Source organism: Schistocerca serialis, chromosome 3 (assembly GCF_023864345.2).
Source record: "Schistocerca serialis cubense isolate TAMUIC-IGC-003099 chromosome 3, iqSchSeri2.2, whole genome shotgun sequence".
NCBI classification, from domain to species: domain Eukaryota; kingdom Metazoa; phylum Arthropoda; class Insecta; order Orthoptera; family Acrididae; genus Schistocerca; species Schistocerca serialis.
In genome coordinates, this window is record NC_064640.1 from 439,590,642 (window position 1) to 439,605,107 (window position 14,466).

Below are 14,466 nucleotides of genomic sequence, written 5' to 3' on the forward strand. Positions count from 1 at the left end.
TTCCTGTAGACTACAGCATCATTGGCAAACAGTCTAATGCCGCTGTCAATACCACCAACCAGATCGTTTATGTAAATCGTAAAAAGTAGAGGACCTATAATGCTGCCCTGGGGCACACCTTAAGTTACGCTTGTTTCTGTTGAAATCACCCCATTCAGTACGACATACTGCTCCCTGTATTTTAGAAAACTTTCTATCCAACCGCATATGTCATTGGATAGATCGTAAGTGCACACTTTTTGGAGCAATCGATAGTGCGGTACTGAGTTAAACGCCTTTCAAAAGTTGAGAAATAGGCATCAACCTGGGAGCCGGAATCTAGAGCCTGTTGTATATCATGCACAAAAAGGGCCAGCTGTGTCTCGCATGACCACTGTTTCCTAAAACCGTGCTGGTTTCTGCAGATGAGCTTCTCAGAGTCTAGAAAGGTCATTATGTCTGAACACAAAATGTGTTCCATGATTCTACAACAAATCGATGTCAGTGAAATTGGCCGGTAATTATGTGCATCCGATTTTATACCCTTTTTATAGATTGCTATGATCTGGGCCTCCTTCCAGTCCCGTGGAACTTTCCGCTGTTCCAATGATCTCTGATAGATGATGGATAAGAATGGTGCTATATTTGTAGCACAGTCAACATATAATCTTACGGGGATACCGTATGGGCCAGATACCTTCCTAGCGTCTAAGGATCTTAACTGTTTTACAATCCCAGATACACTAAACTCTATGTCAGCCATCCTCGCGCTTGTTCGATAACTGAAAGGGGGAATGGTGCTGTAGTCCTCTACTGTAAATGAGTTTTTGAAAGCTAGGTTTAGAATTTCGGCCTTCTGTTTGTCATCATCCGTTACATTACCCGTACTGTCAGCAAGAGAAGGTTTTGAATTATTTGTAGCGTTCATAGATTTTATATATGACCAAAAATTTTTGGGGTTATTTTTAGAATCTGCAGATAAAATATTGCTTTCAAATTCTTTAAAAGAATCTCTCATTGACCTTTTGACAGCTGCTTTCAATTTGCATAATTTCTGTTTGTCAGCGAGGCAGTGACTAAGCTTAAAATGACTGTGCGAAATTCTCTGCTTTCTCAGCAACTTCCTTATATGATTGTTATACCAAGGTGGATCCTTTCTCTCCCCTATATCTTTGCTAGGCACATACTTCTCTAGCACGTGGTGGGCAATACCTTATGACCAATAATGCTCAATATCTTTTGTGTCCTGCAGTGAATGCTTGGAGCTGACTATGAAGATATTCATTAACGACACTTTTATTTGATTCCCAAACAAGAAAACTCTACACTGTTTCTTTGTTGTTTTTTTTTTTTTTTTTTTTTTTTTTTTTTGCACCTTCCACTGACATAGAAGTCACAATGACATTATGGTGGCTAATACCATCTTCTAGATTAACTTCCTCAAAAAGATCAGGTCTGTTTGTCGCCAAGATATCTAATATGTTCCCATCTTCAGTTGGTTTTTTAACCACTTGCTCAAGGTTGTATGTAGAGAGCGCTCCTAGAATAACTTCACGAGTCTTTGCTTCTGCCACCTGTGATAAACGTGTAATTTTCCCAGTCAATGGATGTCAGATTAAAGTCTCCACCTACAACTAATGGGTAATTTGGATATTATTTTAAACAGATTCATGAGCTAGGTACCATACTAGTGGTGTTAATTCTTGCCCTTGGTGTTTCACAGGACACAAGCACCAGGTGTGCCCTTCGTGGCGCTAAGTGGTGTTGTTGAGGCAAGTGCAGTCAATCACGCTGCCTGTTTGCAAAACTGCAAGTCCAACACACACTTTGCATATTCTCCAAAGTTCCAGTCAATGAACGTCAATGCAATAGTTTCAAAGCCAAGTAGTGACTCTAATATAGCACAGGGTAAATCAAGTGCAGCAATGAAAAAGTGACACATTGTTTCTACTCAGTGTCAGGCAAATAAAATGTTTGTCACTTTGCAGATTACCATTCACAAAATACATTTTCAGTTGGACACTGCTGTGTCAGTGATTTTCCTGAACAGAAGCACTTTAAACTGTTAGGCAATCCTAATGTACACTACTCACAGGCAAATCTTTCTGGTTACGGTGGATGACATTCCTGTGTTAAGCATTAGCAGCCTACCTGCCACTTTTCATAATGTTACCAAGGTAGTTTCATTTATGGTTTTGTGCTCACTTGACAGTGAAAACATTTCTGGCATGGATCCTTTTGATTTGTTTGGTCTACACATTCAAAAAAAAATATTTTCTCTCCGTGAACTCTCTTGTGCCTACGGACAGGGTAGCTGGACTGTGTGATGAATTTGGTAACATTTTTCAAGATGGCTTTGGCAAAGCTATTAATTTTGAGCCTCACATTACCAAGAAAGAAAATGCACAACCATGGTTTGCATATCACTCTCAGAGATCAGGTGGCACAAAAACTCTTTTCTTAACAGGACAATGGTGTGATTTCCCCTGTAGCAGCCAGTCAATGAGCATCACCTTTAGTGATAACAAAGAAACATGCAGGCAGATTATGCTTATGTGCAGATTTGAAGGCAACACTAAATCCATAGAGTGAGATTGACTCTTTTTCCTTTGCCACAGCCTGAGGAACTCATGGACAAACTTAGTGCAGGTCGCTCCTTTTCCACGATTGATCTGCGTGATGCTTATTTGCAGCTTCCCTTAGTTGAACAGACACAACAAATTTTTGTGATCAACACCCACAAGGGGTTAATTAAGTTTCTGAAGTTGCCCTTCAGCTCACAGCCGACTGCTACAGTTTCTTCTTGTTCGAACTATTTGGATGAGAGTCACTTCAAGTCTTACAAACACCTATCCAATCTCAAGAAATTTCTTCAAAAGCTTTCAGATGCTGGGTTGACATGTAATAAAGACAAGTGTTCCTTCTTCCAGATTGAGATTGAATATTTAGGACATATAATTAACGGTCAAGGTATCCATGCTTTGTAGTCACACTTAACCATCATAAAGGACCTCCCAGCTCCTAGGAACGTTAGTGAACTCCAAGCTGTATTGGGTAAATCGATAAATTGACTTATTATATTTGGTTCATTCTGAGCACTGCATATATTGCAACTCCATTGCATAATCTCCATCAAAAGAATGTTCCATTTGAGGCAACTAGAGTGTGTCAGGTTGCATTTCAGAAACTGAAAGATTCTTTACAGAGTGATCGTTCTTTGGTACATTTTCATCATGCTAAGCCAGTTGTGCTAGTGGTTGATGCATCCTCTTAAGGGGTTGGTGCTGGTCTCTCAGACAGAGTCGAATCACAGAACGAGTCCAATTGCCTTCACATCCAAACTCGTCAACAAAGCACAGGGTAACTACTCACAGATTGAGAAGGAAGCTCTTTCTATCAAAAGTACAACCACACAGGCAAGAGTGGCTGCCCATAGTGGCTACTGTCGCTGCGTCAGCTGTCACACTGTGGAAGTGGCAACAATTTCATTAGCAGTTAGGCTTGTGTAGCACAGTATGACAGAGCTGCCACATGCCACTGCTGCAGTCGAATACACCAGAAAGTGCACACAATTACTCTGGCTTCAGGTGAATCTGTTTTCTGCGGGGAGAGTTGAATGCCTCATCTAGAGTTGCTTCCCCACCCACTGACTCATTAGTCTAAACAAAGCTACACTGCCAACAATTGTGCATTGAGTGGTTCTTCTTTATATTGCATGTGTATTTTTGTGCTATGGCGACTATGCCGAAGCATGTAGTGATTATTTTTGCCAATAAATTAGCAGCTATCAATGAAGTTGAAGAAAGGAAGTTTATTGAAAACTGTTGTCACTAATTACGGAGTTAGTGTTTCTAACATTTCAGAATGGGTGCAGTGGAAATATAAATTTCTACAGCAAGCCACGAAAAATCCTCCTAGAGAAACTCTGAAAACATATGACACTCAAAAAGTAGGTGAAGCTCTTTATCTTTGGTTCACCTAACAATAAGAAAAAGTTTTGCCTTTGACGGGCTTGATACTGCAAGAAAAATATAAAATGTTATCCAAGTTGTTAAGTGAGGAAGGAAAAGGATTTTCTTCAAGCTATGGGTGGTTATACAGGTTTAAGAACAGATACAGCATCCGGCAGCAGAATTTATGTGGAGGAAAATTATTTTCGGATGCAGATGCAGTTGATGTTTCTAAAACAAGAGTTTTGCACCCAAGGTTACACCGAGGATCAAATTTACAATGCCAATGAGACAAGCCTACAAAATCCTTAGCTTGCTCAAAAGAAATGTCTCACTACGACTTTAAAAAAAAAAACAATGGATAACTTTTCATTTGGCATCTAATGCTTCTGGCACACACAAACTGCTCAAAATGCGTATCAGGAAGCTGAAATAATCTCAAGCCCTGAACGATGTTGCCCAAAATGAACTACCAGTTTTTTATAGACACCAAAGAAGTTCTAGGGGGTCTTCTGACCTCTTTACCGAATGGATTGGAGATCAGTTTGTACCGAAAGTTGAAAATTGTTTAACTAAAAAACATCTGCCTAAAAAACCATCTTATTAACTGACAATGCGCCTACACATCCTTGTGAGTTAAAATGTGGCAATTATGTTTCCTTCCCCTGAACGTTACCAGTCTCAGTCAACCATTGGACCAGAGCATAACAGCAACATTTAAATGGCACTACCTTGGGCTATTTCTGGGCACCATCCTACAAGACTCACAAAACAAAAACATGCATGAAGTGCTGAAGGCAGAAAACACAAAACATGCAACTTATTGGTGTGTGCATGCCTGGGATAATGTAAAAACAGAAATTCTTCGAAGGTGCTGGAGAAAACTGTATGATGGGCTTGAAGAAAAAAAAAAAATCAGAAAATTTTGAAAGCTTGACAGAAACGGCAAAGAGGACTCCTGGATGTGAAGACAAGGTTATGTGCGAGGTGGATGAAGGGGTTGTCACAGCCAATTCGCAAGAAATCACAGACCAAGAAATTTTAGAAACAGTATTGTAGACAAATACAGATGTGACTGAAAAGCCTGAAGTAGATAACATGGATGACAAAGTCACAGCTGATGGTTTTCGAGCACTAGAGGTAAACCTATATTAAGCATTTTTCTTTCAAAAACATATTGTGTATAAAACACAGAAATTCCAATACTTGTGTTGTTTGCCTTAAGATTTGTTGAACAATGCAATGAGTTACCGCCTGCTGATTCTAATGAAACGATGGCGGGACATGGCTGCTGGTAAATGTGTGGAGGGACACAAGAAAGAAACAAAAATTACTGAGTAATTTATATGCTACAAACTATTGAGTACAGTATGCTATAGATAAATATTAATGTACTGTAATCCTATACATGTAATTTTAAATATAATAAAGAACATAAGTATAGCCTACAAAGTGACTTTCCAATTCAACTCACCTTTCAAAAATACATACTGTAATTACAATTCAAAACATTTTAGTACATTTTATTAGACATTCGTAGCTGAACCGAAAAAATATTATCCTGAAAAGTACAGACATGAACCAAGATGACAGAGATATTAAATAATATTCCTCAGCATGTTCATCTCTTACATTGATATCCTTGGCTAATAAGAAGACCATCATCAATTTTTCTTATGCTAATCCAAAATTATGGTTCCTGTCATTAAAATCAAGACTTACAATCTCAAAATAGGAAAAGAAAAATTTATCTTCAAATATGAAGCAAAGAAATAAAGCTAGGTGGCACTAGAAATGACAAAACTGCATTCATAAACTCTGAAATGTGGGAAAAATTTTAGGTTGCATGAGGCTGTTATGGACAACTGCCAACAAGAGCATTACAATAGGTAATGGCAATGGCAATCGCATTTCCACATTTGTCAAAAAATTTCAATTTATTGCTAGTGATCCTTGGATAAAAATCTTAAAATGTAAACATTCAACAAGACAGTGAAAAATTACCAAAAATGATGATGTAACTTTGAAAGAAATGGCAGAAGCAGCAGAGAAGTTTTGCATACAGACACGATACATAATGCCAAGATTCAAACTTTGTTATATAATTAACATGACCACCCTAGATGTCTGTATGAATCAACATACAGGGTGATTCAAAAAGAATACCACAACTTTAAAAATGTGTATTTAATGAAAGAAACATAATATAACCTTCTGTTATACATCATTACAAAGAGTACTTAAAAAGGTTTTTTTTCACTCAAAAACAAGTTCAGAGATGTTCAATATGGCCCCCTCCAGACACTCGAGCAATATCAACCCGATACTCCAACTCGTTCCACACTCTCTGTAGCATATCAGGCGTAACAGTTTGGATAGCTGCTGTTATTTCTCGTTTCAAATCATCAATGGTGGCTGGGAGAGGTGGCTGAAACACCGTATCCTTAACATACCCCCATAAGAAAAAATCGCAGGGGGTAAGATCAGGGCTTCTTGGAGGCCAGTGATGAAGTGCTCTGTCACGGGCTGCCTGGCGGCTGATCCATCGCCTCGGGTAGTTGACGTTCAGGTAGTTACGGACAGATAAGTGCCAATGTGGTGGCGCTCCATCCTGCTGAAATATGAATTGTTGTGCTTCTTGTTCGAGCTGAGGGAACAGCCAATTCTCTAACATCTCGAGATACTGTAGTCCAGTTACAGTAGCACCTTCGAAGAAAAAGGGACCAAAAACTTTATTGGCTGAAATGGCACAGAAAACGTTCACCTTAGGCGAGTCACGTTCATACTGAGTTGTTTGCCGCGGATTCTCAGTGCCCCACGCTGAACAACTGTCGTCGATTCACTTCTGCCGTACTCAATAACACAAAAAGCTTTCTGTTGAGCGGTCGCCATCTTAGCATCAACTGACGCTGGCGCCTAGTCAACAGCACCTCAAGCGAACAAATGTACAACTAAATGAAACTTTATAGCTCCCTTAATTCGCCGACAGATAGTGCTTAGCTCTGCCTTTTGTCGTTGCAGAGTTTTAAATTCCTAAAGTTGTGGTATTCTTTTTGAATCACCCTGTATAACAGGTCAATGGATTACAAGGAGGCAAAGACTGTTTTGATGAAAAACCTCAATCTCTCTTACATAGTGCAGTACAGTTTAACTGCTCAGGAGAACTGTTACGTCTTGTATTTTAGATGTATGCCAAAAAAATTTGATCCGTAAGCTGCTGTTACTGCCAAAATATGAGAAGAAGAATATAAGAATGTTGTCATTACTTGCTCCAAGTCAGGAAAACTAACAAAAGAGCTTAATGCAAAATTCTTGGAAACAACATTAAAGTCATACATTGCTAACAATAAGTTCCTTCTATTGATGGATTTGGGTGTGGCCAAGTAGATCTGACACAGTATGAAGACACACTCATAAATGAGGAAGGCGAAGTAACATATACAATAGAGACCATTCCACCCAAATTCTCTTGTTCAACCCTCTGACGCATATTTCTATCATCAAGTCAAACACCCAATTAAAAGATTACACAAAACCCAAACTCAAACTCCGTCTGAAAAAGGCATCAGAAAGCCCAATGGTACTGACAACCGTTGTGTAATCCTCAGCTAATAGGCATCACTGGATGCGGATATGGAGGAGCATGTGGTCGCCACACTGCTCTCCCGGCTGTTGTCAGCTTTCGTGACTGGAATTTTCTCAGTCAAGTAGCTCCTCAATTGGCCTCACACAGGCTGAGTGCACCCCACTTGCCAATAACGCTTGGCAGACTTGGACGGTCACCCATCTAAGTGTTAGCCAAGCCTGACAGTGATTAACTCTGGTGATCTGACACGAACACGTGCTACCAATGCGGAAAGGTTATTGGGAAAAAGACTACAAAATGCCCCTTAACTGCTACAACACCAGTGCGGATTATCATCACCAGAAGATGCAGTTAAAATACATTTGATCGCACAGCATCAATTCAGTGCATCTGTTTTCACCCCACAGTTTCAGTATGCATCCAAATTGATATAGGAAAAACATTCATTTAAAAAACTGAATGATGTATACTTCCCACTTAAGCATATTTCCGAAAAATGTTTTTGCTAAAGAAATGCTGTCATAAAATATGTGTAGTGTGAACACTATTTGTGTTTTAAATGTTTCTCTGTTGATTATCACCCTAAAAATGTAATGTACCTTCTAATAATAAATAAAAAATAGATAATTAATTTCTAGAATTTTTGGAAATTTTTCTGACATTTGAAACTTTGCACAATTACATAAACGAAATCTTTAAACATATTATTTAATTAATTTAAAGTAATCTTAACTGAACTGAATATATTAACTTTAAGTATATAAATTTAACTATTTAAATTTAATAATTAATAGTTTAACACAGCAAGGAATAAAATAAAATGAATAATTAAAAATTGGTAGCAGTGAGAATAGAAACCAAGCCAATTAATTTCCAGACATTGCACTTGGCTGATGCGCCATGCCACTGACTTGAAAATTCAAAAAACACCCTCACAATCTACTTACAATGCTTTAGAGTGTGTTTCACTTTATCCTACAGTCCACACAGGCGAGATATTCCATGAATTTGAAAGGGGCACCTACTTGCTACAACTAACATAGTTTTGGCCAAATCAGTGAGCCTCATTCCAGAGCCTCCCCTTGTTAGTTATGTGAGAGTTCCTTCATTGTTAGAATAAATTCAAAAAACTAAATCAAGGTGACTCATACTTGGTCAAAGAATAATGATGCGTGAAAATCCAAAAATTATGTTACCTGAAATATTACAAATTTACTGCGGCAGAAACAAAATCTGAACCAGAGTTGTTGCTCCAAATCTCAGAATTCCGTTATTGACAGAAATACAAAACACAAAGAATAATAAACAAATAGCTCTCAAAAGCTTAATGTACAATAATATTCAACATAATACAGTAAAACTGATTTAACCTGCCTTTAAGACTTACCTGTTCCTTCCTCATATTCTGATGACTCTGATTCAGTGATTTCTGGACTTTTATTTTCATCTTCTTTGTCCAATATTTCAACCTCCTGCACAAAGATATGTATTTTACAGAGGATAGAAGAGAAATAAGGGTTTAATTTTATATAAAAGAATATTCCACATTCCTAGACATGTGACACTTTCCTGAGGGTAATTCAACAATCACCAAACTTCTAAAACACCATTTGCATACCAAGAGTCACATGGGTTACTAATAAATGTTTTATACACAATAATCTTTCCAGTAAGGAATATATAAAAGTACCACTGTACAAACCAAAACACCTAACAATGAGCATAATGAAAGTCTGAACAACAAACAAATTACATACGAACGCAAACCCATCATGTAACAACTGTTACCAGGGGAGCAGAGGAAGAGAATTTTGCAAAAGGGTCCTGCAGTATCTAGTAATTAATTACTGTGCCTCATATGTCCAATGAGCCTGCACTGTTCTACACCTGTCATGGACATTTCACATTCCACAAGAGCCACCTGTGAAACAAGTTACATTTTATGTCATCTCTACTGCAACAGCCATATAGCTTTACATCCAACTGTGACTATAAACGATGTTATCTACTTGTATGAATGGCCAATACAACATGAAATGGAACTGATCCAGTACAAAATGAGGAGCTACAACAATGTCTTCACAGCATATGTCACTAGACTCACCTCCCAACGATATTATCACATTATACTTACAAAATCAAGTCCATACCCAAAAGCAGGGTCATTAGTAAAATAAAACACTTAGCACTGAAAGCACATTTATTACTAGCTCTGACATACAGACAGAACAGAACTGACATCTTAGAAAGAGAAAGCTCCTATTTACACAAACATCAAATATTCCAGCATAAGAATACAAATATCACAAACATAAGAAATTTCAAGAAACTTCCAGAAAAGATGTATACTAAATAACAAAATATTTTCTTGTGGTCTGGTCTGAAATGGCAACCTGCAGCACACCTGTCCACAACACTAACTGCTGTGGCACACTACATGTAGCCCAGCTTGTGGCATTGCTCCCTCCCCTGGACAAACGAGACCCACGGTTTCAGAAGTTTTCATGGGAGCCGACAGCGATCCGCTGTTTCAGAAGTTCTCATTGGAGCAGATTACAGCTCCCTGGATCCTCTCGTTCTGGTCATGTTGTCACATCCTCTTCACTAACACAAGCATCGAAGGTAGTCCCTTCCATCGAAGATTTGCAATCATTGAGCAACTTCAGTTTCCACGAACAATAAGCCCCCCCACTGTCAATCTGCACCTCAGGAGTGTAATATGGCTTCATACAGAGGACACAGATAATTCTCTATGCTTTTGTCTTTTGATTAAGTGTCATAATCCTTAATCTCATATCCGATATATAATAAGTGACGAAGGATACGATATGGACCAATGTAGTGCTTCATTACCTTTTTCGACAGTCCCACTTTCCACAAAAGCATAAAATCCCATGCCAAGTCCCCCAGGCTACATTTCACTGTCCAGTCCTTGATGTTATAAAGATCTCAATCCTTTTCCTGGACAATCAGGGTTCATTCGTGAGCCAGCTGTATTGCTTCTTCGGTCCTGATGAGGTGTTTCACGTAATCATACTGAGTACCATCTGGTTGAAACAGGAACAGTGTTTCCACTGCAGTTTCAGACTAGTTACCTGTCTTATTAAAGTGTCCTCCTGCGCCTTTCACCTGTGGGTGGTATGCAGTTGTCATCCTGTGGGTGAAGTTGCACATGAAATTACCTCTGACACTACTCTTGACTGGAAAACTTTTTCACTATTAGAGATCACCACAAAGAGCTTTCAAGATCTCACAGTAGCTCAGGCTACCTTTTCCACAGAATATGATATGTCAGACCTGTATTCTTGATTGACAAATGCAGCTCGACCAAGTCCGCCTGATGGTGAAATTGCAAAACTGTCTTGCAGTGCAGGTAGAAGTGGAGTGGCCCCTGCTTGACAGCTCGGGCATCAAAACCCATGTCATCGCAACTTTTCAATTCAGTCTCTGTGAAATTCTCAAAGACTGCTCATTTGTCCTGATTGTTTTTCTTTACATGCTAGAAAAACCTGTCCATGTAATAATGATATCTGTTAACAGTGTTTCCACCAGTGTCATATATCAGAGGATTGTTGGTGTCAACTGAGTCACGAGTGGCCCGGTGTACAAACACAAATAAATGGCATCAATGCTTCATGGGTCGCAGCATGTCACCTTACACTGTCAGAAATAATTTATGGTACTTCAGTTTTATTCCATTTTGAAATAGGGGATATAGTCTCAGTTATTAATCAGTCTATATATTTCCATCTGCCTTCATAGCTGAGTGGTCAGTGCAGACGACTGCCACGCAGGGGACCAAGGTTTGATTCCCAATACTGCCGGGGGTTTTTCCTTGGTGGGAGGACTGATACTGGGTGCACTCACCCTCGTGGGACCAACTGAGGAGCTACTCGATTGATTAGTAGTGGTTCCAATGTCAAGAAACCCAACAATGACTGAAAGAGCAGCATGCTACCTACTTGCCCCCCATATACCCATCCAGTGACACCACTGGTAGAGGGCGACACAGTGGTTGGTCGGGCCCGACTGGCCCACCTAGGGCCAGAACACTGTACTTTACCTTTTTTACCTACGTATCTCCAATTTTAATCTTCCACAATACAATCAATAGCAACACAGGTGTTGTCTTACACTCATCAAGAAATGCGGATACAAAACAGGCTGTTCTAAAACTGATGTATAAGTAATGTCCTCTATCAGTATAACAGGTTACATTTCAATGTAGTTACAGCACCAATGAACTTTCAGAAATTTCTAGGACACACTATTGTCAACCTTCCACAAAGTTTCATTTACCTACATGACATAGTAGTGACATAAAGAACTCAGGGGGAGCATATATCAAATCTCCAGCAAATATTTTCAATCCTTCTGAAACTCTGATTAACGTGCAACTTGTAAAATGCTCCCTCTTCCCATCTTCTATAAATTATATAGGATAAATCCTTTCCATATTCCAAAACTAAAGAATGTAAACAACCTGCATGTTTTCATGGGCAAGCCTATGCATTATGCCCCATTCCCCTAAATAACAATGACAGTCAACCTACTGAATCAATGCAGAGAAAAGGGATCCCCCTCCAATGGTCTGCAGACTGTCATGTCAACAAGCTTTTCTTAAACTGAAGCAATGCCTCCAAACTGCTCCATGCCTAATCTCGTATCAGCCTCATTTACCAATTGTGTTGGTCATGGACCTGTCACAATGTTCCATCAGGGCCGCTCTATCACATAATTACCCAAATGGTTCGGAATGGCCTATCGTGTTCACCTCCAAGATGTTGATCACAGCACAAGAAAATTATACTAAGTACTGAAGAAGGCATGGTCAATTATATTTAATATGCAAAAGTTCTACATTTTCCTGTTTGGCAACAAATTTCATCTGGCCACAGATCATATACCACTGTTGTCCATATTTGGCTCTAATTCAAAGCTGAATAAATGAACATCTCAGAGGTTACAATACTGAGCTTTTTTCTTGTCAAATTACCACTATTCTGTCAGCTCAACACTTGAATGTCGTCCGAATTCTGTCAAGATTCCTTATGAGACCAGATGAGGAATTTGGTAAACAAGACACCATTTACTGATTTGCAACTAGAACAGTTGATGGAAGAGATCCCCATCACTTCCAGGGATGTCACAGCAGCCACACGTAAGGATTCACTCTTCAGGCAAGTTTGTCAGTTTGCAAAATCCAGCTGGCTGCATGCCCTTCCTTTGGAAGCCTCCACAAAACTTCATTGTCCTCCCCCCCTCCCCCCTCCCCCTGCGCGATGCTATGCCATACACCTTTGCAAATGTGTCCTACTGTTGAATAACAATAGCCACCCGTGTTGAGCAGTCATTCTAGGGCTTCTGTGCTGTTGTACATTGCAACTCTTACATCAGCCCTACAGTGACATTTCCAGAATGAAGAATCTTACTCCACAGTATGTGTATTAGCAATGTGTAGATGAAGATGTTGTGCAAGTGGCTCCTAATGTCAGCTTTTTCAGTTGCAGCAACTAGCACTGCCTAAAACCTTTCAGAGATGGTCTATGGGAGATCAGGTGCATGAGGATACAACCAAAGTCCTCACAACTATTTTTTCCTATTGGACGAGCCCCAATAACTCTTGTTACAGATAACAGTCTGAAGTTCAACTCTGCAGTTTTTCGGCAGCTTTGCACCCAGAATGGAATTAAGCACGATACCATACTTCCTTTTTCATCTTCCATCTAATCATATGACAGAAAGTTTACAATGCAGATGAAAAAAATCTTGACATAGTTCCTACTGATTTTGCACTGCTCTCATTTTTATCCTCGTACTGGGCAACACCGTTTGTCTGAAGATTATAAAGTATAAATCAAAACATTATACAGAATTAAAAGACCAGAGACATTTTTAATGCAGATGGAAGTGGCATATTTTGCAATTTACCTCCTATGAAGGTATATTCTGTTAAAGGAGAAAAATGCCAGGGAGTTAAGAAAAGTAAAGAAAGAATGGCTGTGCTATTTTGTGTAAATAGTGATGGAAGTGAGAATTTGCCACCACTGATAATAGAGATATTTAAATCTCTCTGATGTTTTCAAGACTAAAAAACTAGCTTGTTCTTAAGACTACAACAGCAACACCTGAATGCAATGGAAATGTTTACAAGCTTTCTCAGGCATTTAGATGCCAAGATGAGTGCAGTAGGTGGCAAAATAATGCTAATAATTGACCGAAGCCTTATACATCATACGAAAACACCATTTCTGAGAAATGTATATGTTTAAATGTTGCGTTCCTTCCATCGAACTGCACATCAGCAGTGGCCTCTGGACCTGGGCACAATAACTATTAATGGCAAATACAGAGTAACAGTTGTCCAGAAGTCAATTGCATTCCTTGAGAGGAAGTAAGCGATGAGACTCAGCATTCTACAGGCTATGCATATGTTTGTTGCTGTATAGAGTTATGCAACGGCTGGTTGTGGTACATCAATTTCTGCTGAAGACGACACTGTTCCGGAAGAAGACTACAGTAGAGTCACAAACGTTCCTGAAAATGTAACATTCCAGGACTTTGTTTCTTGTGATGATGACATTTTGACTCCCACATCCAAGATGAATGTGAAATGTGTGTAATTCTAGTGAAGGAACACTGTGAGGTAGAAGGTGATTGTGACAATGATGAAAAAAAGGCGGCGGCCTTTGGATGAAGTTTCCAGCTGCTATGCAAGGAACTGATACCATTAGGAACTACTATTCCTCTTTTAATGTAAATGAGTCAATTCTAACAAATATCAACCAACTGGAGCAACAGCTTCAGTCACTACACTACACAGGAAGGACAAAACAAACAACTCTTCCTGTTTAATTTTTGTAAAATAAGGAATGTGTTCTGCAAAAAGTTTATGGTGTGTGTGTGTGTGTGTGTGTGTGTGTGTGTGTGTAATTAAAAATAATAGCTCTT

The 14,466-nt window shown here is 39.1% G+C and overlaps 1 protein-coding gene across 1 annotated transcript in view; it reads right to left on the bottom strand.

Annotated features, from left to right (window-relative positions):
• LOC126470329 (microfibrillar-associated protein 1) overlaps positions 1-14,466 on the bottom strand; it is a 62,055-nt gene that overhangs the window by 32,487 nt on the left and 15,102 nt on the right. Inside the window, exon 4 of the mRNA XM_050098114.1 lies at positions 8,903-8,987. Within this exon, the coding sequence (XP_049954071.1) occupies positions 8,903-8,987 (85 nt within the window). The remainder of the gene's footprint in view (positions 1-8,902; positions 8,988-14,466) is intronic.